This window comes from Paralichthys olivaceus, chromosome 11, assembly GCF_024713975.1.
Source record: "Paralichthys olivaceus isolate ysfri-2021 chromosome 11, ASM2471397v2, whole genome shotgun sequence".
NCBI classification, from domain to species: domain Eukaryota; kingdom Metazoa; phylum Chordata; class Actinopteri; order Pleuronectiformes; family Paralichthyidae; genus Paralichthys; species Paralichthys olivaceus.
Genome location: NC_091103.1, coordinates 5200034 through 5222138, shown reverse-complemented (window position 1 = coordinate 5222138; position 22105 = coordinate 5200034). Strand labels below are relative to the sequence as shown.

The 22105-nt window shown below is 41.4% G+C and overlaps 2 protein-coding genes across 2 annotated transcripts; both read right to left on the bottom strand.

Moving 5' to 3' along the window:
- Nucleotides 1–723: 723 nt before the first annotated feature.
- On the bottom strand, nucleotides 724–12597 carry wdfy1 (WD repeat and FYVE domain containing 1). The gene is made up of 12 exons (XM_020095094.2): nucleotides 12382–12597; nucleotides 10744–10811; nucleotides 10523–10596; nucleotides 10271–10325; nucleotides 8725–8875; nucleotides 8518–8630; nucleotides 5082–5208; nucleotides 3374–3479; nucleotides 3036–3137; nucleotides 2820–2950; nucleotides 2506–2614; nucleotides 724–2258 (listed from the first exon to the last, which is right to left on the bottom strand). The coding sequence occupies exons 1-12, from the start codon at nucleotides 12516–12518 to the stop codon at nucleotides 2199–2201; spliced, it is 1233 nt and encodes a 410-aa protein (XP_019950653.1). The 5' UTR covers nucleotides 12519–12597; the 3' UTR covers nucleotides 724–2198.
- A 1485-nt stretch (nucleotides 12598–14082) lies between these two features.
- serpine2 (serpin peptidase inhibitor, clade E (nexin, plasminogen activator inhibitor type 1), member 2) lies at nucleotides 14083–20997 on the bottom strand. The gene is made up of 9 exons (XM_069534390.1): nucleotides 20740–20997; nucleotides 19245–19520; nucleotides 18939–19166; nucleotides 18503–18700; nucleotides 16631–16829; nucleotides 16388–16485; nucleotides 15836–15922; nucleotides 15554–15637; nucleotides 14083–14717 (listed from the first exon to the last, which is right to left on the bottom strand). Exons 2-9 carry the CDS (start codon nucleotides 19501–19503, stop codon nucleotides 14680–14682), a joined length of 1191 nt encoding a protein of 396 aa, XP_069390491.1. The 5' UTR covers nucleotides 19504–19520; nucleotides 20740–20997; the 3' UTR covers nucleotides 14083–14679.
- Between the last annotated feature and the right edge of the window lie 1108 nt (nucleotides 20998–22105).

Genomic DNA, 22105 nt, shown 5'->3' with positions numbered 1-22105 from the left:
AGAGGTGCTGAGACAAGGCACTTGGGATCGAGCACATACGTCACATCCTTAAGAGTTTTTCTTGGAAAATTTGCTACAAGATGATGATGATGATCAACCAGTCAATCTCAGTTCACTGAGTGTTCATGAGCGTTCAACATTTTCTGGTTTGTAACTACAAGGAAATAAAGACTATTGGACTGGCACAAAGAAAAGTAAAACAACCACTTACAGTGATAATAGATAAATACTTTACTACAAATATAAATATACACTACATGATCAAAAAAACTGGAATGTGACTACAGTTTTGAAATCAGGCATTCCAATATTATAATGCTCTTTTTTTCCTCACTAACAATAAGGCAAGCATCAGTCTGACATTAGAAGATATTAGCCGCTATTTACACGGACGCTACATTGAACAAAAAAGGTTCTGTTTGATCCAAAGACAAAAGACCACAAAGTTGTGCAATTCAGTGCTGTGGGGATAGAGTTACGAGAAATCCTTGAAAACAGACGTGTGTGTCTGTGTGTGTGTGTGTGTGTGTGGAGGGGAGCTCAGAACAGGCAGAGGTGAAATGCAAAGGACACAACCAGAAGCACTGAGTGTCAAACCTCTAGACTTTGTATGTGTCATTTATAATAGAGGGAGTCCATTCAGATGCCAGCATGTATTGCTGCTTTTCATTACGAGCAACTGCCCAGTACCTATGTGTCTTCATGGTGGAAGGAAATTCAATGTTACACCAAAGAAACTTTATTAATATTTTTCAAATTACAGATGAAAAATAATTCTCACGAGGCATTCGAGGATTGAAACCATAAGTGCTTTGTTTGGTATCTACCTACATTAGTTTTCCAAGAGGGTAATGCTGTGCTATATGTTTTTTTAATTACCTCTAAATAAAGTTGAAGACTTAAAAACACAAAGCTGAAATTGTCACGCTCCAATCAACCCTCGAATGGCAATCCCACTGATACACCCCTGGATGGCTGCGACAGGACGTCTTCAATGTACGGACATTATCCAGAGGGGCTGTTTGTGAGAACGAAGACTAAGTTTCTCCTGCCAGCCCCCAAAATAAAAACTGAACTAAACTGGAAACATAGCAAGAAATCCTCCACAGGATTCAAACAAGATCTCGACAGCGGATCATTTACATCCTGACTCTGCCTGTTGCACCACCTCCGACCTGAACGCTCCGGAGAGTTCTGTGTCGTGAACTCGTCTGGGTGGAGAATCTCCTGCTGCATTGTTCACGTGTGAAAGGAAAACCGCAGCGAAAGTCTGGACCCAATTGTGCAAAGCTCGTGTATGGCAACATATTCAAATTGTCTCCCCCTGGCTCACCTGAGATTATAAGGTGGAGGCTGGATCGGTGCTGCCATGCAAGCTGATTGTATCAACTTCCTGCCGCAGCATCTGTTAAGTTTATCAGGAGATTTCCGTCGTCTATCGAGAAAGACGCCAGTCTCTCATCACGCCTGATTCATCTCACAATTACACAACAGTGACGACTAACATGAAGAGCCCCCCCGCCCAGTGACAACCTACTGATGTAAAACCTCCTGAGAGAGATTTAAGGCCAGCTAGTGAAAGAAACAATAGAGGAAAAAAGAGACAGAAAAAGCCGATCACCTTGAACAGTGAGAGTCATTTCAAGCAAACTATCTACTGTACACATGTTGTAGAGCTATATACAGATGATTAGGGGGTTTTGTACATGTTAAACGGAGTAATATGCAGTTAGTGGGCCATAACAAATAGGAAGAGAAGGTAGTGTGTTTTTACAGGAAGGGCTGGCCGGCGATTTTACAGTGCAAGGTAATAAAAAATGACCTTTGTCAAAAGATATTGAATGTAAACACTAATATCAATTCTGTCTCTCCCGTAACAGGCACACGCACCGTTGTGCTCAGGGTTCTGTTTCAGATCAGCACAAAAAGTCAAAAGTCAGTCACATACTGACAGTGAAATTAAAAATTTCTTCACGAGAAGCAAAAGGAATGTGGAGGGCCAGAACACGCACGCACGCACGCACGCACGCACGCACACACACACACACACACGCAAAAACTGGAACATTCACCCAAAGCTGGCCAGGATGTAGTTGAAGATCCCAGGTGCGACATGGAGATGTGGTTTACAGAGGGGGGTTTCAATGAAACTGGAAGTGTCCGCAGCGCGGGGGGAAGCATGTAGTGGGCTGGGCCAATCAGCGTGGAGAGAAGCCTGTTGCTAAGCTACAGCCAACCACCTGCGTCATATCCCAGATCTGTGGAGACAAAACAGCCAATAAGAGTGACGGAGGAGGCCTGGTACGAAGCTCTGTTATCATTGTTGCACAGGCTGACTAATGAACACATTGTCTGGTCAGTAAAATGTCAGATAATAGTAAAAATGTGCAGCAGCAGTGTGAGAGCAATGATATTGATTCAAGTGGTTTTGGTTTGAGTGTCACGTAAAGGCTTCAGTGTTGGACACATGTAACAGTTATCTGGTATCAAAGAGCTGTTGTTGACCTTAACAATCCGGTCGCTTCCACACGTGACCATCAGGCCTCTGGATGGGTCCATGTCCATGTGGGCGATGTTGTGTTTCCCTTCGTGGAACGAGGCCAGTGGTGTTCGACTGCATCACACACACACACACACACACACACACACACACACACACACACACACACACACACACACACACACACACACACACACACACACACACACACACACAAAGGCAGAGTTAGATCCGAGTTGCCCTCAGTGCTCTGAAAACAGGAGTGCAGTGTGACTAGGTTACATTTTACAGATTGTTTTTATAGGAGCCCTGTACTCACTCTTCTTCTTTGATGGTGTCAAAGCAGGCGTCACACACCCGCACAGGGAATTCAAAGCCCATGATTGGAAACGTGGAGCGTTTGGAGCTGCATTTTCCACACACAGCTTTGCCGCACTTCCTGCAGTGGTGCTGCAGACAGGAAACACCCAAATGTCAAATTGACTCCTGACTGAGAAAGCGACCACTGCTCAGGACAATGATCACACTCTCCTACCTGTCTGAGCCCCATAGTCTTAGTGTCCCACATCTGCTTGATGTTCCAGAAGAAAGGCTGCTCACACTTCTGACAGGAGTCACTGTCTAACCACTGAGGCGCCTGCGGAGACACAGACACTTAAAGGTTAAAATTGAATATAAACAAGTGAAATAAATCCCTAAGAGCTGCAAAATATCATATTCACCTGGACTGCACGTAAAATAACTTAATTTGAATCAAACACTTGAAAAAATGTTTATAAACCGTAAATAATATAATTTGATAAAAGGGTATTTAAGAGTTTATCACACTGTAAATCCTGTATCTGGTTGTGTGTATACGACCTACTTACTAACCTCTTCTCTCTGTGTGTCCATGTTCCACACTGCCATGCCTCCGTCAGCCGAGCACGACACCAGCTGCCTCGTCAACTGGAGGTAGCGCAGGGCCTGAACGCGTTCGCTGGGGGCGTCGACGAAAGGAGAGAAAGAATAAAAAGTGATATAAGTTAAGATGTTCACAATGACAACAAACGTCTGGTTAAAAACCCACATTTATCAATATCGTCACTGAGGAAATATTCAGTGATAATCAACACAGACTTCAGCAGTTCCTGAGCTCATCTAACCCCATGTGGTAGTTTTACAGACACATGTGATGTATATGGTTCGGTCTAAGCAGCTCTTACAATCACTCATAATAAAAAAAAAACCTCTGGAACACAATGTTCACTACCTGCCAGGACCCAAGCAGCAATCTTAGCAACAAGCTGGAGAACAGAGTCTTATACAGAGTATTTCCCCCCCACGCATTGGTGAAGATTCAAAAAAATACATAAAACTGTTTTAATTTATCTGCTGTATTCAATATTTTTACATTTAAGGTCCAGTGTGTAGGATTTCAGAGGATCTATAGGCAGGAATTGAAATATAAGGTTCATAATTAGGTTTTCCTTCATGTGTAATTAACTGAAACAATGAGACCTTTATATTTACATAAGGATTAAAAAAACTGTTCCATGTTCCTACACTAGTCATGAACGGAAACCCAAACACTGGCTCCGGAGATAGACCTTCTGTTTTCAGCTTCTCCTACTTGCGTTGAAGGGGAGGGAGAGGCGAGCGGTATAATCACTTGGTTGCACAACGCAACTTCACAGCTTGATGTCACTGAATCCTTCACACTGAAACTTTAGGGCTTACAACGCCCATGTGTAATGGGAAAATTGTAGCATAGCACCGATAAACCCAAAGAGAATTGTCCCCTGACTCAGCTGCAACAGGTGTCACTGAAAATAATAACTAATAACTAATAACTCCAATGTTCACCGTCTGCCCTGCTCCAAACAACAGTCACTTAGTAACTAGCTGATAAACAAGAGCTAGGGCTAGCTTATACATTGTGTAAGCACAGTGAGGAGTTAAACACATCATTGATCTACCTCAGATTCATAAAATGTTTTGTTTGTTTTGTTATTTTTCAATCTCTGCTCATAAAGAAGAGTTTAAAACGAGCAAAAATCTGTCTCTCTATTCAAAGCATTTTAATGAGTTGAATAGAATAAAAATACAAAGATGAGTGCGGGGGGGCACTAAAAGAAAAGAGATAAAGAACAAGTCAAAAGCAGATTTAATTTTTGTCGGAACAACAGGAGCGTGACAGCCCTCGTTTGTATGGGTGTCTTAGAGAGACAAGCTTCTGCAAATCCTGCAAAAGTGCAAACACTCTGACACGCGTTGGTGCACACGGGTTTCATTGATAACTCCAGTAACAGGGGGGAGCTGAAATAAGAGTTGCCTTCAGAAAGAGAAGAGGAGACAAAAACAGAGTCAGCACCATTGGACATCTGTAACTGACACCAGCGAGACCTGCTTCTGACAGGACAGCATGGGTGAGTGTCAGAGGGAGATAGAGGAGACACGGCTGTGAGGAGAAATGAACAAACTAGACATGTGCATGTGGGAGCCAATTTTCCTAATCAAATCTTTAAGCCTCCGAATCCCTGACAGAAACAAGAGGAGCTCAATCAACCTCCCTGCACGTAAAGAACACTGAACAACTTACTGGTGGCCCTGCAACAGGAGCGTCCGTCCTTTACGCCCCCCAATGTCCCACATGATGATGCTGTGGTCGGAGGCCCCTGAGAACAGCAGCCTCTGGACAGGGTCCCACCACAGAGCTCCTATACTTCCTGGAGGGGTCAGAAGACAAGAAGACACTTGTTAAGTTTTGTGACGTTGAGCTGCTGGAGTGTGTGGAGAGGCAGCTCATGTTCTGACCTATTGGCTCCACCTGGTGCCTGCTGGAGGAACTACAGGCAGTTTCAAACACACAAACCTGGGACTGGCTTTAGATGGAGCTAGAGGACCACAGTCATTAGAAGATGCACTATGACCCGAGTCCAATGCCGTACCACATGTTAATGGAACTCGTGACGGCCACAACACTTTGACCTTTGACTTACAGTATATTATTAGTAAAGTAGACATTTAAACACTGAGTCTGGAAAGAGCAAGAAACATTCAGTGCAAATCAATCATAGTTACAGTGGCTTCAAAACGTATTGTGACTCGTTTTACAATGTTAAATGAATAACATTAACATTTTTGCCAATTAGTATCCAATCCATTAGTCAATTATGAGAAATGTTTACATATTGATTAAAAAATGAAACAATAAATCTATTTTTCATTAAACCACCCAGATCTTCAGATCTCTTCAGAGACGTACTATGAAGTTTAAATCTGGACTTTGGTTGAACAACTGAAGGACACTCTAGTCTTGTTGTTGCTTTGGGTCGTTCCTGTGCTGAAAGATGAAACATTTCTCCAGTCTCAGTTATGTGAACTTCATCCTTCCCTCATTCTGACCAGTTTCCCCGTCCCTGCTGCGGAGAAGCACTTCCTTACCATGAAGCTCACTGTACATCAGTGTAGAGAATTAGTCAGGTGATGAGCAGTGACTGCTGTTCACTAGATCTAGCTCTTCTCATCTACATCTTCTTATCCAGTTACTTAGGCCAACTTTACAACGAGTCCTGGCTCATATAGTTCATATCCAAGACCCATGTTTAGACCTAGAAGCTCATTAAAGACAAGATGTATTTGTGTTATTTAAAAGTGTCATATACATAGGCTATCTAAAATGTAAATATGAGTACTGGATATCACAAGTGTGGGGCCGAGTAGGACATTTTGTAGCGGACAGTTGACAGTCCGAACTGGCAGACCCATTTTGAAATAGATGATCATCTGGTGAGATGAGTACTTCCTCCCAACAAATTCCTGTGTGATAAAAGTCCAAAGAAGAACATAGGGAAGTGTTTGTTTCACACAGAGCAGCACCCTTGGCAACTCATTTTGCTGTGGTATTCAGTTTTTTGCACAGCCACAAATACACTGAGCCCTTGAGAGGGGGTTTTCCTCAGTGACGATGATTCCATCTGAAGGCCTCAAATGATCAATCAATAGTTTAATGAGCATAAGAATCTGCACAAATACCAGATCTCAACCCAAACAAGCAACTATGGTTCTAAAGCAGCAAACGGGACGGCATGTTCCATCATCATCTGTACAGTTTATCCTATATCCTAAGGGTCACAGGGGGCTGGTGCAAATCCCAGCAAAAAGGGGAGAGGCAGGGTGCAATCTGGACAGATTGTCAGTGTTTCACATGACTGACCTACAGCAACAAACAACAAACCACTCTCACATTCACACCTACAGTCAATATAGAGTCTCCAGTTAACCCAATCTGCATGTCTGGTCTGTGGGAGGAAGCCGGAGTACACAGAGAAAAGACACAGGGATTCAAACCAAGAACTATCTTGCTGTGAGGTAACAGTGCTAATCACAGTGCACTGACACTCCCATCATAATCATTATCATGGAGAATAGAATTGGAATGGAACTGCTTGTGGAGCAGGGGTGTCACATGAGTCAAATTGTTCCCTGAAGCTCAGCTCACGTACATAGTGAACGTCAGTAAATGTTTGATTAAAAGCTCCTGTGGTTCACTGCTGTTAGACATGATTCAAACAGGATCCTGTTTTATTTTGACACTTTAAGATAAAGCCAGAGGCTTTGCTTTTTAAGCCAAATAAAAACCATCTGCACACACTTGCCTTCATTTCCCAAAGCAAGCAGCCATATTACAGCTTTCATAATATTTCTCCAAATTATCTAAATGCTCAAAATGAGATATTCTGAGAGGCTGTAACCTCAACATTCAGTGTTCTGCCTCCTGTGTTCTCCTGTCTGCATTCATCACTCACGATATTTGCGATTGTAAAACAACCCATTATACTCCCACTCTTTTCCAAGGAAGACATTCCTTTAATGTTGGATCAGTTAGCTGTGCAGACCTCCTTCTCCTGCAAGGGTTGCTCAAAACATGCTCAACAACTCAACCATTTGAAGGCGTCTGTTGGTTCCAGAAGTCGGCTTTCTGGTGGATCCAATGACAAACTTCTTTCCCTCGTGCTTTGTTTCTCTCTGCTTGCCTCAGCACCATTTCCTCCCCAGTATAATCACAATTACACTACAAAAGTCATTTTGTAAAAACAATGCATTTCTCTCCACATCATAATGCCTGTATATGATGATTCAAAATATATTTTCATAGACCAGCTGGTAAATCGAACATTTCCGATAATTACCATAAAATGCTATAGTGTGCAGAATGCAGCGCCATGTGGAAACTGAACTGTTATCAGACTTTGGCTTCAGCATGTGAATGCACTGGAGGTGAAACAATGACGATAGTGACTCAAATTGACCCAGTGTTATTGTGGTATTATATAAAATCAAATATTTATCAATAAAAATTATGATACAGCCCTGAAATAATCAAATGTCCAACAATAGCATTGCAGAACGAAGGCTTTAGTTTATGAAATACGCTTTTTGATTAGCAAATATAGGTTTAAATTAAAAAAAAGTAAATCAAACGTTCATGTAAAAACCAACATTATGACCAAAGTTAAGTGCATGCAGTACAACAACATGTAAACAAATCAAATGTCAGATGAGGAATTAAAATTACAACAAAACAAGCAGAATGGAGGAGAGGAGGTTGACAAATGTTACAGCTGTTGGGAATTTTACCATGGAACAATATGAAACCAGTGATGAGTAATGGGCACAAGGAAGGTAGAAAAAGTGCGTTTATGGGAAATGGTGGTGATTGAACTTGTATGACTTACTAACATGGCCTTTAAACCCTGACTCATATTAACACTGGATCACTTACAAAGGAACAATCAGGATAATTTGTTTTTGCTTTTTTAAAATGCTACATACCATGACATGTTTGTGGCTTTGTCGAATGAGCTTTTTTCTCTTATTATGAAGTCATGTAGAGGAATCTGGGTCATGTATTATTTATTGCAGCCACACCTGCATATGCAACATCCGAGTCTTCTGATGCATAGAGGTGCGTGAGACAAACAGAGCTGATTACTCACCTAAACTATGCGAAAAACAAATAAACGTGTCTTTACCTTCATGACCCTTCAGCGTGGTGATTGTAGAATACGTCTGCTTTTCCAGTTTCAATAGCGTGATCTGTCCTGAGTAATCGCCAACGAAGGTGTGTTGCGTCTCGTGATCGTATCTGAGAGTACAGTCAGGGCTTCAACTGGCTCCACACGTTAAAAAGACACTTAACTGAGTGGTACTAACGCACACAATGACTGAATGAAGGATACTGTAGGCAGGAGGCCCAGGCGGTGAAGTAGTGTCTCCCCAGCATGCTTCCACTCTGGGTGCACATCCAGCTAACACTCTTGTCATGACCAGTGCTCACCACCCACTCACTCTCCAGGGAGAACACCATATCTGACACACGGTTCTGGTGGGCTGCAAAACACACACAGATACACACATAAACACAAACACACACACACACCATCATCTAACAATTCAGTCATAAAATAATTGTATGCTGGTTGTGATTATTTAATTCATTTTTGAGAACATTTTTCTTGAAAAACATAAGAGACTTTCAAATGAACTTAGGGGTCAAATCACAATTGGGGCGAAAGTAAAACTATATTCAAGTCGAATATTATCCTACATAAAGTTATAATGTGTGTATTTTATATTTTACCCTAAACTACTTCAAATTCCTTGTATTTTCCAGCCTCGTGACCAAACCACAGCCATGAATCCAGCCTGTGAAGCTGAAACTGTGGTCCTCTCTCTCTTCTCCTCTAGAAGTTTTTTCTTCTAGTATCTACTGAAGAACAGACTTGAATAAGATTGTAATTGCAAAAGACACTGTCACCACAAACACTGTGTGTTGCTGTATACTAATGCAACACAGATTGTGTTAAGTAATTAAAGTGAACGACAGAGAGGAAAGTTCTTCCAAACTAAATTCCAAAGTCATTTTCTCATATAAATTTATAACCTGACAGTTTTTTGATTATTGGACAATTTCCTTGTCAGCAACTCTGAGGAAATTTCTTAGACACATGTGAATGTGATCTGATTGTGAGTCATGTTTTTTAGCAGTGGTTGATTCTCTATAACTGTAAGTGGTGGAAACCAGATGGAACATTCCAGTGGAGACGTGTGCTGTATTGTACTGTAAAGCAACAGGCTTGGTGGAAGTGAGGCCCTGTTCAGACCTGGTGTTAACATCCATCCTGGGTGATGTGATCACAAGTGGACAGCTCTGAGTGAATCTGTTCACACCTCAATTTATTGTTTGTGGCCAATGCTTTATTTATGTATTTATGTTAAACTTAAATTCAATATTGATTAAATTACAGCCTTGGAAATAACCATTTAAAAACATTTCAGCTCCTTATCTCAACATCATAAAGCTCATCAGAGGAGGATTTATTGCATTATACTGCTTCAGTTTTATCTAGGTGTACCTAACAAATTAGCAAGTGAGTGTAGATAAAAATGAAATCACTGTGTCATGGAAATAATTTTCCTGAACAGGAGAACCAGTGCATTTTACTGAAGAGCTTGAATTAAAAGGTAAAATAGGAAGGACATGGATTCAAATTATTATTGCAATGATATGTGGTAGAGGAAGAAAATAACTGGAACATTTATTCTTGCATCAGCAAGGAAAATATTACAAAATAAGCACAGCCTGTAAAGTTACATGAAGCTAGTTTCTCAATCATACATGGTCGTTAATGGACACAGAAAAATGAATTGCATTACCACAGCTGCAGTGCTTGATTATTGTTGCTTGACAGTTACATGCAATTTGTTCTGATCTCAAATTCTCACCTGGATATGTTTTGACATGGCTCATCTTGTTGAAATCTTCAGAGATGAGAAACTCCTGGAGGGCAAAGCAAACACACACACACACAGTGTCAACTCTAAGAACTATTCTGCTCACATTTGGAGGAGCCCAAACATTGACACTGTGGCCCATTTTAAACCAGATATGCAGCTTCTTTTCTAACTCATCTGTTTGAACTACTAAAGGCTTGCAGCGAGAATATGAGGCCATTTGCTGGAGTTAGTGTTACTCACCACAACAGCTCCATTGTCCTGGCCTATGAAGATGCGTCTGCTGTCATGGTGGTATGACATGCAAGAGCATGGAGCTGAGGGAGAAAGACACAAAGATTCTCCATGAGCGGCGACCTCACTCGATACATGCATCGTATTGCATGACTGGAAATCTTTTTGGTCAACACACAGGCAAACATCCATTTTTCCTTTTCTGACAGAAACAGTGTAGTCGTACTTACAGGAGACTGTGTGGTAGATACTTGGCCAGTACTGACCGCTGTCTCTCTTCAGCCATACCCGAATCGTTCTGAGGAAACAAGTCAAAACATCCCATTGAAAGCTCTCTGCTACAGATTCATCTACTTTGTTACATGTTTACATGAGGAGCTGTAGATGAAAATGAGACCTTACACTTTGGAACTGAAATATCAATTGAAAAAAACTCTTTACCCAGGACTAGGAGTTAATCCTCATCTGGGAAACGAGCCCTAATACTCTTCACACACAAAGCTGGACTCTGATCATAAGGCAACACTGAGTGGGGGAGGATTGCACATTTATTAGTTTCAGTCGTTTCAGCTGGTTAACATTACTATTGAAACACATTTAAGAATTTATAATTCAGCACTTCTGACAATGTACGTCTGATCTTTACCAGCTTCTAGTATTTTGTTGTAACTTTTGACAGATTTTTGACCATTATTAACATCTATTGATCTTAAATGGATATTAATACGTAGGACAAGCTTTAGCAGCCCTAACCAGAAACAGAAACAGGACAACTTTGCAAAGGTCATATGTACCAACCCTGAAAGAGTTTCCATCCAACAACCTTTATGAGGAACCAAACTTAAGGTTTTACTTCTATTTCTGCAAGATATCTGCAGAGTGAAACAGGCGCTTTGAGAAGCAGCGTCTGCTTCAAATCAAGGAACCAGAATTTGAGAGTGCTGCACCTCCGACAAACAAACAACTTCCCTTTTCAATATCAAGTGGTTTAGACGTGCGGTGTTGGAAACTGCATCACATTTCTTCACAGCCTCTAATGTCCTTTCTCTCTGAATGAGGATGTTGCTTCTTCACACTTGAAACCCGAGCATGACAGCCACCATAACCCTGTGTGTGTGTGTGTGTGTGTGTGTGTGTGTGTGTGTGTGTGTGTGCACTGATGTGACTGATGTGTGTCACGTTGCTGACTCAGAGAGATCTGTCAGGTTAAAGATGCCTTCAGGCTCCTGCTAAAAACATGGGGCTGATTTCAATCAACCGCTAAACTATTGACTAATAAAACCAAGTTGTCCATGTGTGATGTTCAGGGAGAGTGTGTACACACGAATACAACTTAATTGTTGTTCCCTGCTAAAACAACTCCATTAAACAGACTTTAGATAAATAAAAAATCTAGCAGACCTCGCTGAGCACTTGAAGGCAGCACCTGGTTAGTTTGGGTTATGTTTACAACATTAGCAGGAGCTAACCAGCTAGTGAGCGTTGAGTTAATGTAAACCAACCCAACACGTTTAAACACTGATGAACACAGCGACCAATGAGCCCGAGCTGCGAACATGACAGAGTGGAAACTACATGTTTATGTCCGGTTTAGTTTTACGCAGGGTTGGTAGTTCGTTCCCGGATATTCTATGGAGAGAGGACCCTCTTGATGGATGTCTACCTCCCTCACCCTCCTCTGCTGAACCCGGTGTCACGTATTACAACAACAACAACCACAAAAATAGTTAGAAAAGGTTTCTTATCTCTCGATTCGTCGCTTTTTTGTGACCCAGTGCACCAGGGATTACAAGCGTAATGACCAGCAAATACACGGATCCCGCTAGGCTACCGCTATAGGCTACCGCTAGCCTCCTCGGCGAGCTCACCTGTCCTCGCTGACCGTGATCACTCCATCCTCCTTCGGGATCAAAACGGCGATGTTGACGGCGTCCGAGTGGCCCTCGATCTTGTTGAGGAGAACCGGTCTGGCGGTCTGGGGCCTCGAGTGAATCTCCGCAGCCATGACTCGAACCGTGGCAGCAGTCAGTGTTTTGCTCCGGCTGGTTTCTCCTCCTCGGTCAGACCCAGTGGAGGAGGATCAGCTGACACTGGCAGGATTACCGTAATCAGCGCGGCCACTGCGCAACAACCGGATCGCGCTGGGATGAACGTGAGAGGATGGAGGTTCACCGGGTACCGTAATAACCCCTCACCGGCAAGTGGGTCAGAAGGGTTTCACACACTGCATCAGCAGAGAGACAGAAACGCACCACGAGTTCTTCCATTGCATCAGCTACATCAGCTACATAGGTTCAGGACGAATTATATATTTTGATCATCTTCTTATTCAGATGGAGCTTTGAAGTGCACCGGTGATCCACATGGGACCCCACGACTGACTGCATACACAGAAAAAATCCTTTCTCTCTCTTTAAATATCAAACCAGGGGGATAAACTACATACACTAACTACAGTGTCATACCATAACAACACGTTCAATCTGTTTAGTATGCCTCAGCATGTACTTCTGAAATTCCAGATCTAGATCTCTAGACCTGATGTTTGTTTGCAGTGTGAAGTGTAATTTAACAACATCATTTCCAAGCTCTAGTCGTTTTAATTTCCAAATCTAGCATTGCAATTCCAAACTCTTATTTGAAATATCACAGCAGTTCTTAAACTTCAAGTTAAAGAATGTAAATTGCAATCATAGAATCAGGAGTTCAAAATCTACCACAGAAAACAAAAGTTTTGACCAATTTCAAACTGATATGGAATTTCCAGGAGAACATTTTAAATCAAGCCTCTGTTAAACTCTATAATATAAAGTTTCACTAAGTAACCCGTTTTAGACTAGGGTTATTTCCACATACCTCAACTTTAGGAACATTAAATTAAAATTCTTGAATAAGGAGTTCAACATCTACAAAACAAATTATGTCCAATTCAAAATCAATGCTTTCTATAACTGAAATTCAAATTTAAGATATAAAATTTCCACTAGGTGGATGAAAAAGGTTGTTTTTTGTCAATTTCTAAATATATATTAAAACCTTTATTATAACTCATAAAATTCCAACACCTAGCCTTTGGACTAACAATACTAAGACAAAAAAAATGTTGATTTCTAAATTTGAAAGCTGCAATTCAACAGTAAAAATATCACCGTTATAGTTGGAATTTATGTAACTTTTAATCATAAATATAAGTTCTGTCACTTGGACAGCCCTAACTTAGGAAATCAAACTATGAATTTGGAACTGACTTATTTTCTCATTTCAAAACTTGAAATTCTGATTTTAGATCTATGTTTATGTATCCATGTTCTTCCTTTAATAATTTGACACCAGTTTGTATGAGTCTGTGTGAAAGTGACAGAAGCATCCTGAACACAGCCTACCTCTCATATAGCCACACATGGGCGTCAATATAGGTGGTTTACAAAATATACTGTATAAATTGTTTCTGGATAAAGAAACACCATCATATATTTCAAATATAATTGTCAGAGACATGATATAAATTAAAACAGTACCCAAGTCACATGAACTAAATATTATTACTGCACTTAAATGAAGAGAAATCATTGGTGTTTTAAATATGTGTATTTATTTTCTCAAATATGAAGCAGGTATAATAAGAGAAGACTTCCTCAGTGAAGGAAAGAATCATATTTAAGTAGCTGAATGTCAAGTGTTCAAGGTAACTGAGGAGTGAAGCTTAGAATGAACTGGAGTGACTTGACTTCAGATGGAAAGCTTTTAAACTGAAAGTGATGCAATGAAAGAAAAAAAAAAGTAAATTATTTCAGAGTTGAGAAAATACACAAGTCTTAAAAATGTAATAAAGTCAAAATAAAAAGTATAAAAAAATTAAAACTTTTCAGAAAACTTAGTCTGCAAAACATTGTATAAAGCATGTTATGCATTACAGAAAATGAGAAACATAAAAAGCAATATTTATAACAAATTACATCATATGTCCACACTGTACATAAAGTCTACAGCAAAAGTGTGTGTGTGTGCGCGCGCGCTCGTGTGTGTGTGTGTGTGTGTGCGCGCGCATGTGTGTGTGTGTGCGTGTGTGTGTGTGAGAGTTTGTTTGTGTTCATCATGGGAGTGTAGAAGTATTTTTTTTGTGCTGGCCTATGACACTACCAGGGGCTGTCCAGTGAGGGCTCGGCTCAAGGCTGGTTGATCTGGCCCATAAAGAGAATGGTACCTGCGGACAGAGACACGGAGAATTCAACATAGTGAAGCGCAAAAAGCATTCAACTCCACAGTGAAGTGTATTTAACCACAAGTAACAAGAAAAATGACATTCAAATAAAAGTGTGTCACAAAGGTGCCTCTAATGTTTGTAGAGGAGCTGCTGATTTGAGGCTGATCTGAACAGAATATCTGTCTGAAGGATCCTGTGTGTGAGGGGTTTACAGACAAAATCTTAAGGTCACAGACTGAATCGAAGCCTCTCCAATTTCCTCCCCGAGATTATAAATCATGGAGACTTGTGCAGTATAAAAGGAACGTCAAATAATCAAGCAGAACCTGTTTAAGCTGACCTGTAAGCATCACCAACCATTTCTTGTTTACTTTTGTTTAGAACTGAAACTTGGGAGCCTACAGCATAAAGACTTTTGTTTCTCATACCAGGGGGCTCATAGAAAAGGGAAACAAACTTGTGACAACAGTATGAGTGTGTGTCTAATCTGTCCTGTTGTATGCACACAACGTTACACAAACAAGAGCAATCAGCCGACAAGGCTGATTATTTTAAAGTCACGTATGTTCAGGTGAGTTTCTGTAAATTCCCAACTCTCTGGAATCACCACTCAGAAATAGTTTGTTTAAACAGCAAGTGAGTGGTCCTGTGTTGTCTAATGTCTGCGTTCCCACAATTAAAAATCGGTTACATCTGTCATTATGTCTGTGGTCTCCCTTGTTTATAAAATCAGATTTGAAAATCCTCCAGTGAGCCGCAGGTATTGTTCTGGTTTTCTTCCTAACATTTAATGATGGTGATATGTATACTGTATTTCTTCTAACAGTAGATTTTACCTGTTGGGTTGTGTCTGATGAGGAAGAGGAAAGGTCTGTCCACTGTCACCCAGGGTGGAGAGGACCGAGCCAGCAAAATGGCAGCTAAACAGAGAAAGCAAACCCATGTCAGAAACTAAGACAGCTTCAAGGCGTTTTCACACAAGAAAGACCAAACAAAGATTCATGTCTTTATAACACTGTTTACATTTGATCCTGTTAAGTTTTTGTTTCACCTTGAAATGAAGATCACATGGTTCATTCCCCATCAAATGACACAAGACACTCTAAGCAAACACTCACCAGTGGCAGCAGCTGCTTTAGTTCCGTCCTCATTCACAACAATTTTGGCTTTCTGAAGGGCCTTGGATACATGCAAACCCTCAGCACCTGTGAAAACACTCGCTGTTAATTCTAGTTTTAGACAATAGAATGTGTTTAAGGGTATGCAGTAAGACCACTGGCCTTTATTAACAGTCTGACATTACTCATCCAGTTCTGTCCATATTCAATACTTGGGAGCATTTGCAGAGTATTAATATACCAACAATCAATCAAGTATTTGTACACACTTAGCCTGGTCAAAACTCCTCTTAGGGCTGTGTGGGCCTGTGTGAATACACCACAAGATGGCACTACAGCACTTAATTTAGTGTTCCTTTCAGTCCTCAGGGAGACAAATCAGCAGTGATGACATTTGTCTTACTCATCATTAAGCAATCGTTCATGCCTCTTACTGGCTCATAGCAGTAAACAGCCAACACCCATCTCAAATGGTTTTAGGCCATGCTCTTCTTCAAACTGTTGCTGTGGAAGCATACGATACATTTGGATTTGACAATAACTTTCACTCACTTATGTGTCTGAAGTCAGCTTTGGCCTGACTGAACATGTCGGTTATTCCCAGTGCTGCAAGTGGAGCTTCCAAATCTACCTCTGCATCAGCAGTAAACCTGTAGACATAGAAATAAAACATGCACACACAATGTTTTTAATGTCTGTCGCATTCAGGCATGTACGTTTTAACAGTAACTTCTGTGTGTGTGTGTGTGTGTGTGTGTGTGTGTGTGTGTGTGTGTGTGTGTGTGTGTGTCTTACTTGGGAATGGCCAGCTGGACCTTCCTCATGCGCATCACTTCGGTCCAGCTCTTTACTGTGGCTGTGCTGATGTGTGGGATGACACGGGACAGAGCTGTGTCCTCATCAGAGGGCAGGACAATCAGCATGCTGATGGTGTTGCCATGATAGGGCAGCTCGATGATCTTATACTTCACCCCCTGTGGTGTGGTGGCCATGCCTTAACAGAAGATTATTAATTATTACTATAAATTATATATACATAAAATAATCATTGATTGATTCTCATGGATAAAAATAATGGCACAAAATTTACAGCAGAGCACAAAAATGAAGGCAGTCAGTACAACCACTAGTGATGTGCTGGTGGTGTAAACGATCTCAAAGTGGCACAGTGATGCTGATGATGATCAAAGATCAATACACACATTTTTTTCTATATTTGTTGAACCTTTGACTGACATCCAAGGTAATTCTCAAGAAACCTCCTGCTTTTACTTGACAAGTAATTTAGAATATGTATTAAAACTACAGAACATATTTCTCTGTTTCATTGTGATGCAGGAAAAATGAAATAAAACCAGTTTTTTTTGCCAAGATCTACTGTTGCAGAATGTTTGTGTTGCTGTTTGTTTTCTGCTGTCCCTCAGACCACGGCTGTTATCACTGCTCAGTGCTTTTATTTAGTCTAATCTAACTGGGAGCGGAAAATGCACCATTTCCTGAGGGCCAACAGATTCTTCCTCAGAAAAGACCTTGCAGACAGCAGATGTTCGTTAAATCAAAGGCAAAACAGTGTCTGGAACACCAATGCATTCTATCAGTTGGTTTATGGGAGTAGCAAGCCAACATGGTCCTTTGACTGTTTAAATAAAAATTTAAAATTTACACAGTTTGACAGTTAGCTTCAAAATAAGAAGGACATATGTGCAGTTAAACAGCTGGATCAAAAAAGACATCACAGCAGTAACTTTCTCACACAAAGAATCAATTCCACTGTGCTTACACAGACACTCATGGCCAGAAGTTGAATGGTCATTAAAATAAATCACAGCACAGTGAAGAAGAAGAGAACATGTAAATCCCAAATTCATAAAACACAAGTTTATAACGCCACACACACACGTGATTTAGGCCTGTTAAATCTAGGTTCAGGCCAAACTTAACTTTTTATTCAGCTATTTTGGGGACAAGGATCAAAGCAACAATTCTCAGACTTTCCACACAAGAGTCAACAAAACACTTCAGGATACATCAGAGACATCTGTGCCTCACAGCTGAGCATGGCCTCAGTCTAACTCCAGCACTGCATGGGAAACTCACAGCGCATGGGAAACTCACAGCGCTCACCATGCCAACACAGCTCTGACACCACATCTAAACATAGACATCTGACTGCAGTATCATTTCATTTCACACAGGGATAAATATTATGCTGTGGATGTGACATGTCGAGGCCTGCATGTCCTTACAACCCAACACCAACTGACCAATGACTCAACCTGGAAATATCTTGGACTCCATTATGTAAATAAACCAATCAAATCAACTGTTTTAATCATGAACCTCTGCAGTATAGCAAACTTTCGGCCCTATCGTTAAAGGCTACGCCCAAAAAAAACAAATGAATGTTCACTGCCTGAGACTAACTTTAACTGGCTAAAGTCTCCGCTTCAGCGGTGTGTGTCTCCTCAGCTGAAGACTTTACTGGAGATTACTGGATCTGCACCAAACCTTTCCCAGACACAAACCACATCCTTCCTGTAAGTTTTAAGTAAATCTGTTTAGTAATTAAAAAAAAAATGGAGATTCAAGCAAACACAAACACACATTGGCGAAAACAACCTCTCACAAAGCACCTTCAGTGGAAACCTCCCACACATCACCACTTACCTATGTTGAAGACAGACAGCTGCGACATCATTGGGACTGAATATACGTTCCCATCACCCGCCTTGAAGGGCTTCATCTTAGTGTTCGTCGGCTGGAAGCGGGACTTCCATAAGCCTTTAAAGTAGATTGAGTTGACCATGACCAGACGGGTCAGTGTCGGGTCCAGCATGTCTGGTTTGATCAAGCTGGAGATGTGACCTGAATGAAGATGCAACACGGAGGCAACATCCAATCAACACAGGCTTGTTTAAAAAAAAATAAAAAAATAATCTTAGGTTAAATCTGGGGCCACTCCCACTAATCTGAAATGATTTGGCACAAAATCTGTGACTATTTGTTTCTAGGTTTCAGTTATGTTCTCACCTTAGGCATGTATCAATGGATAACAAGCTTAACTGATGGGAACTTGCAGCTGCTGTCACTCCATGACTCCTACCTTTGGTCTTATTGTTGACCCATTCATTGATTTCATTGGCTGCCTTCTCGCGGTTGCTGAAGTTCAAGCTCCTGCTCTCACTTTGGAAGTTGCCTTTGTTGGTGGCTACGAAGGACTCCTCCATGGGGAAACCCTCCTGGCTGAAAATGCCATTGGCGATCAGCACAGCGTCCTGGTTGGACTTTGCTGTCAGGGTCTTGTGCAGTTTCTTCAACATCTTATAAGGACCTGTGCAGATTTAACAAATTATTTCTCAATCTTATATTAATGTGAATCTTAATCTCTACAGTCAGGAATTGTCCTTACCATTTTTCTTGTAGCGCAGGCCACTAATGATCTGCTTCCGGGTGTCACCGTGGGCTCCAGCTAGCAGCATGCCCAGGATGGAAGCCACTCCATGGGGTGACATCACTACATTTTCCTGGGGCTTTGAGCGCGCCACTTGCTGAAATACCTGTATGCCGAGATCAGAGCCCCGTTCACCATACGAGGGGGCCTGGGGCAGTGCACCCTCAAGGCCATGCAGCATCACCAGTGCACACAGACAAAATAAGGGGATCTTCATTATGGCTGATACAGAACCTAGGATCAAACAGATAGAGTGGTCAAAAGCTATGTTCAGAAAGGGACTCCGGAGGATGATGGCAGAATTGGGTCTGGACTTCCTCCTGTGGTTACCTTTCCCACATGAGCGAAGCAGCAGGAGATGACTGCGCTCAGACAAGTTCACAACGACACAGAAATCTACAAGTAGGCGGCAGTGCTTAAAAAGCCCTTCCAGGACCAGCTGCAGACTGCCCCCTTCATGTGACTCACTATGGGTCGCCAGAATAATCACAGGCACCTTTGCTTATCCTTAAGCAACAAAACTTTTCTCCAGACCTGCAGGGTGTGACTAGCTCTTACTCATTCGGCCTAAGTATTACATTCTGACCGTAACCAGACCACTGAAACTTTCCTCTACTTACATTTCAATTTCAGACTAAAATTAATTTCCAAGACCTTCCGCACCCCCACACACTGAAGCAGAATGAATGCAGGTACAGGAGCATGCCAGAGGACAGAACATCCATAACCTAAATCTGTCTCACTATGGGGACTTGTCTTCCTTATTCAGACAAAAAGCAAGTCCCCATAACGTAAATCATAAAATGTCAACGTGAGAACATGTTTTACAGCAGGATTAGGGTGTGTGTGTGTGTGTGTGTGTGTTGGGGTTAGACAAATAATAAATATGGTTGACGGGTGAATAGGTCAGAGGAAATGACTGTAGGTAAATGCAATGTCTTCTGAAGTCTTGGTGGAGTGACTATGTGTGTGTTTGTGTGGCTCAGGTATAACTCATCTTGGGGGAAGCTAAATCTGGTTAATGTTTAAGTAAGTGTCGAGAAAATCAATGCAACTTCGAGTAATGTCCTCTGAAATCAAGGAAACACAAAGAGTCGACTGTGTGTGTGTGTGAAAGTACACACAAACACACACTTTTTTATACATCAGGTTGTGTATGTGGCTCCTGATTGTCAGTGAGGCTGCAGCAGTTGTGTTCAGTCACGTCTCTCTGACTAATACATGGCGCACTGACTGTCACATTCAATCGCAGAACAAAAACAAAACTTTGCAGGTTGTTGCAGGTTCACACTGAATATCCACAGTTGATTTAAAGCATTTTAATGTAACTTGTTGCACTACAGTGCACACTAATGTGCAGCTAGCTGTTTTTAAGCTACACTACACTTTAGAACCCGTAAGAATATAAATTGCGGCGACAGTTTACAAAAAAAAAAAAAGCGACTGTCCCTACCGAGCTGCACGTGACGTTAGTTCCACTTTGTCCCGCAGGTGAAATGAGACCTGATCCGTCCACTGTCCACTTCCGTCCCGCGCGCACACTCGGGTCTGTCCGCAGCGGAGAGACACCTGAAAGAACAAGCGACTGTTTATTCCAGTGACAGTGAAGCGAACACTGACTCCAGCGATGAGCTCACACGGTTTTATTACGCTCAACTCCGCCTTCACAGCCCGAGCGTCACTGTCAGGGGAGGAGAGCTTCCGGTGTACTCTGAAAAATAAAACCTTCCTTGACTGAAATACATCTCCCTTTTTCAAGTTCAACAACTTCACATAATGCTTTGTTATTATTATTATTATTATTGTTATGTTCATGATGCATATTTATAGCTATGTGTTGTATTTATCAGAGTAATCAAAAACGTTTAGTGCCAACTTCCGGTAGAATGTTGGCAAACTTGATGGAGGTGAAAACTTGTAAAAGTTAGTCATTTATTCAAATCGGTTTTTCTATCTTGTCCTCTATAAAAAAGATATATACACTTACATTTACTGATTGTGTATATGTATTTTTTTTTTAACTTTTACTTTATGATTTTGTGTGGAAACATAAACTTTAATAGCTTTTGTTTGACCTTCATTTGGGCACACATCCTTGGAAATCTGAGTGGAGAAATAGAGTGCTGCTTAAAGCTGTTCACTATTATGCTATCACTGTATTTCTTTTTTGTATCATGATGTTAATAATAAATTCTCTGGCTCACGCATGCCTTGGTCTAACACGGTGGGGGGCGGTGGACTCTCCGGCTCTGCAGGTCGATGATATTGGTTCATCTTTGTCATGTTGCGTCTTATTCACTGTAAATGTGTTTATCTTGATCACTGCTGATGGACAGCCATTCTTAGAGGACCACCTGTTGCTTTTCTACCTGCTGTAGTGGTGACACACGAACACACACCTGAGGAAGAGGCCGAGGTGGAGTCACATCCTTGTTGCTGCCAAAGAGGGGATTAGCTGCTGAAGGGTTTGAATTTCAAGGGATTAGATGAGAGTCTGTGAGCAAATTATGACTTAATCCACCCTAAATGTTCCCCTCAACAAAGACAGGTTTGTGGGCTGTCATAAAAACAAAAACTCCACATGTGTATTCTATGGGCAGAACCTCTCCTCTAATAGATTTCACAAACAGTCTGACTGAACACACATGTGAGGGCTTTAACAGCTCAGTGTCAGCTGGTGGATCTAGGGCTTTTCTAAATAAGGGGCCGTAGGGGAGCCACAATTTACAAAGATGGGCCAATCATATGTCCAACATCTGTGCACAATTCCTCTTTCAATAAGGAGCAAAGTCATTCCTTGTTTCCTGTTAGCTCTATAG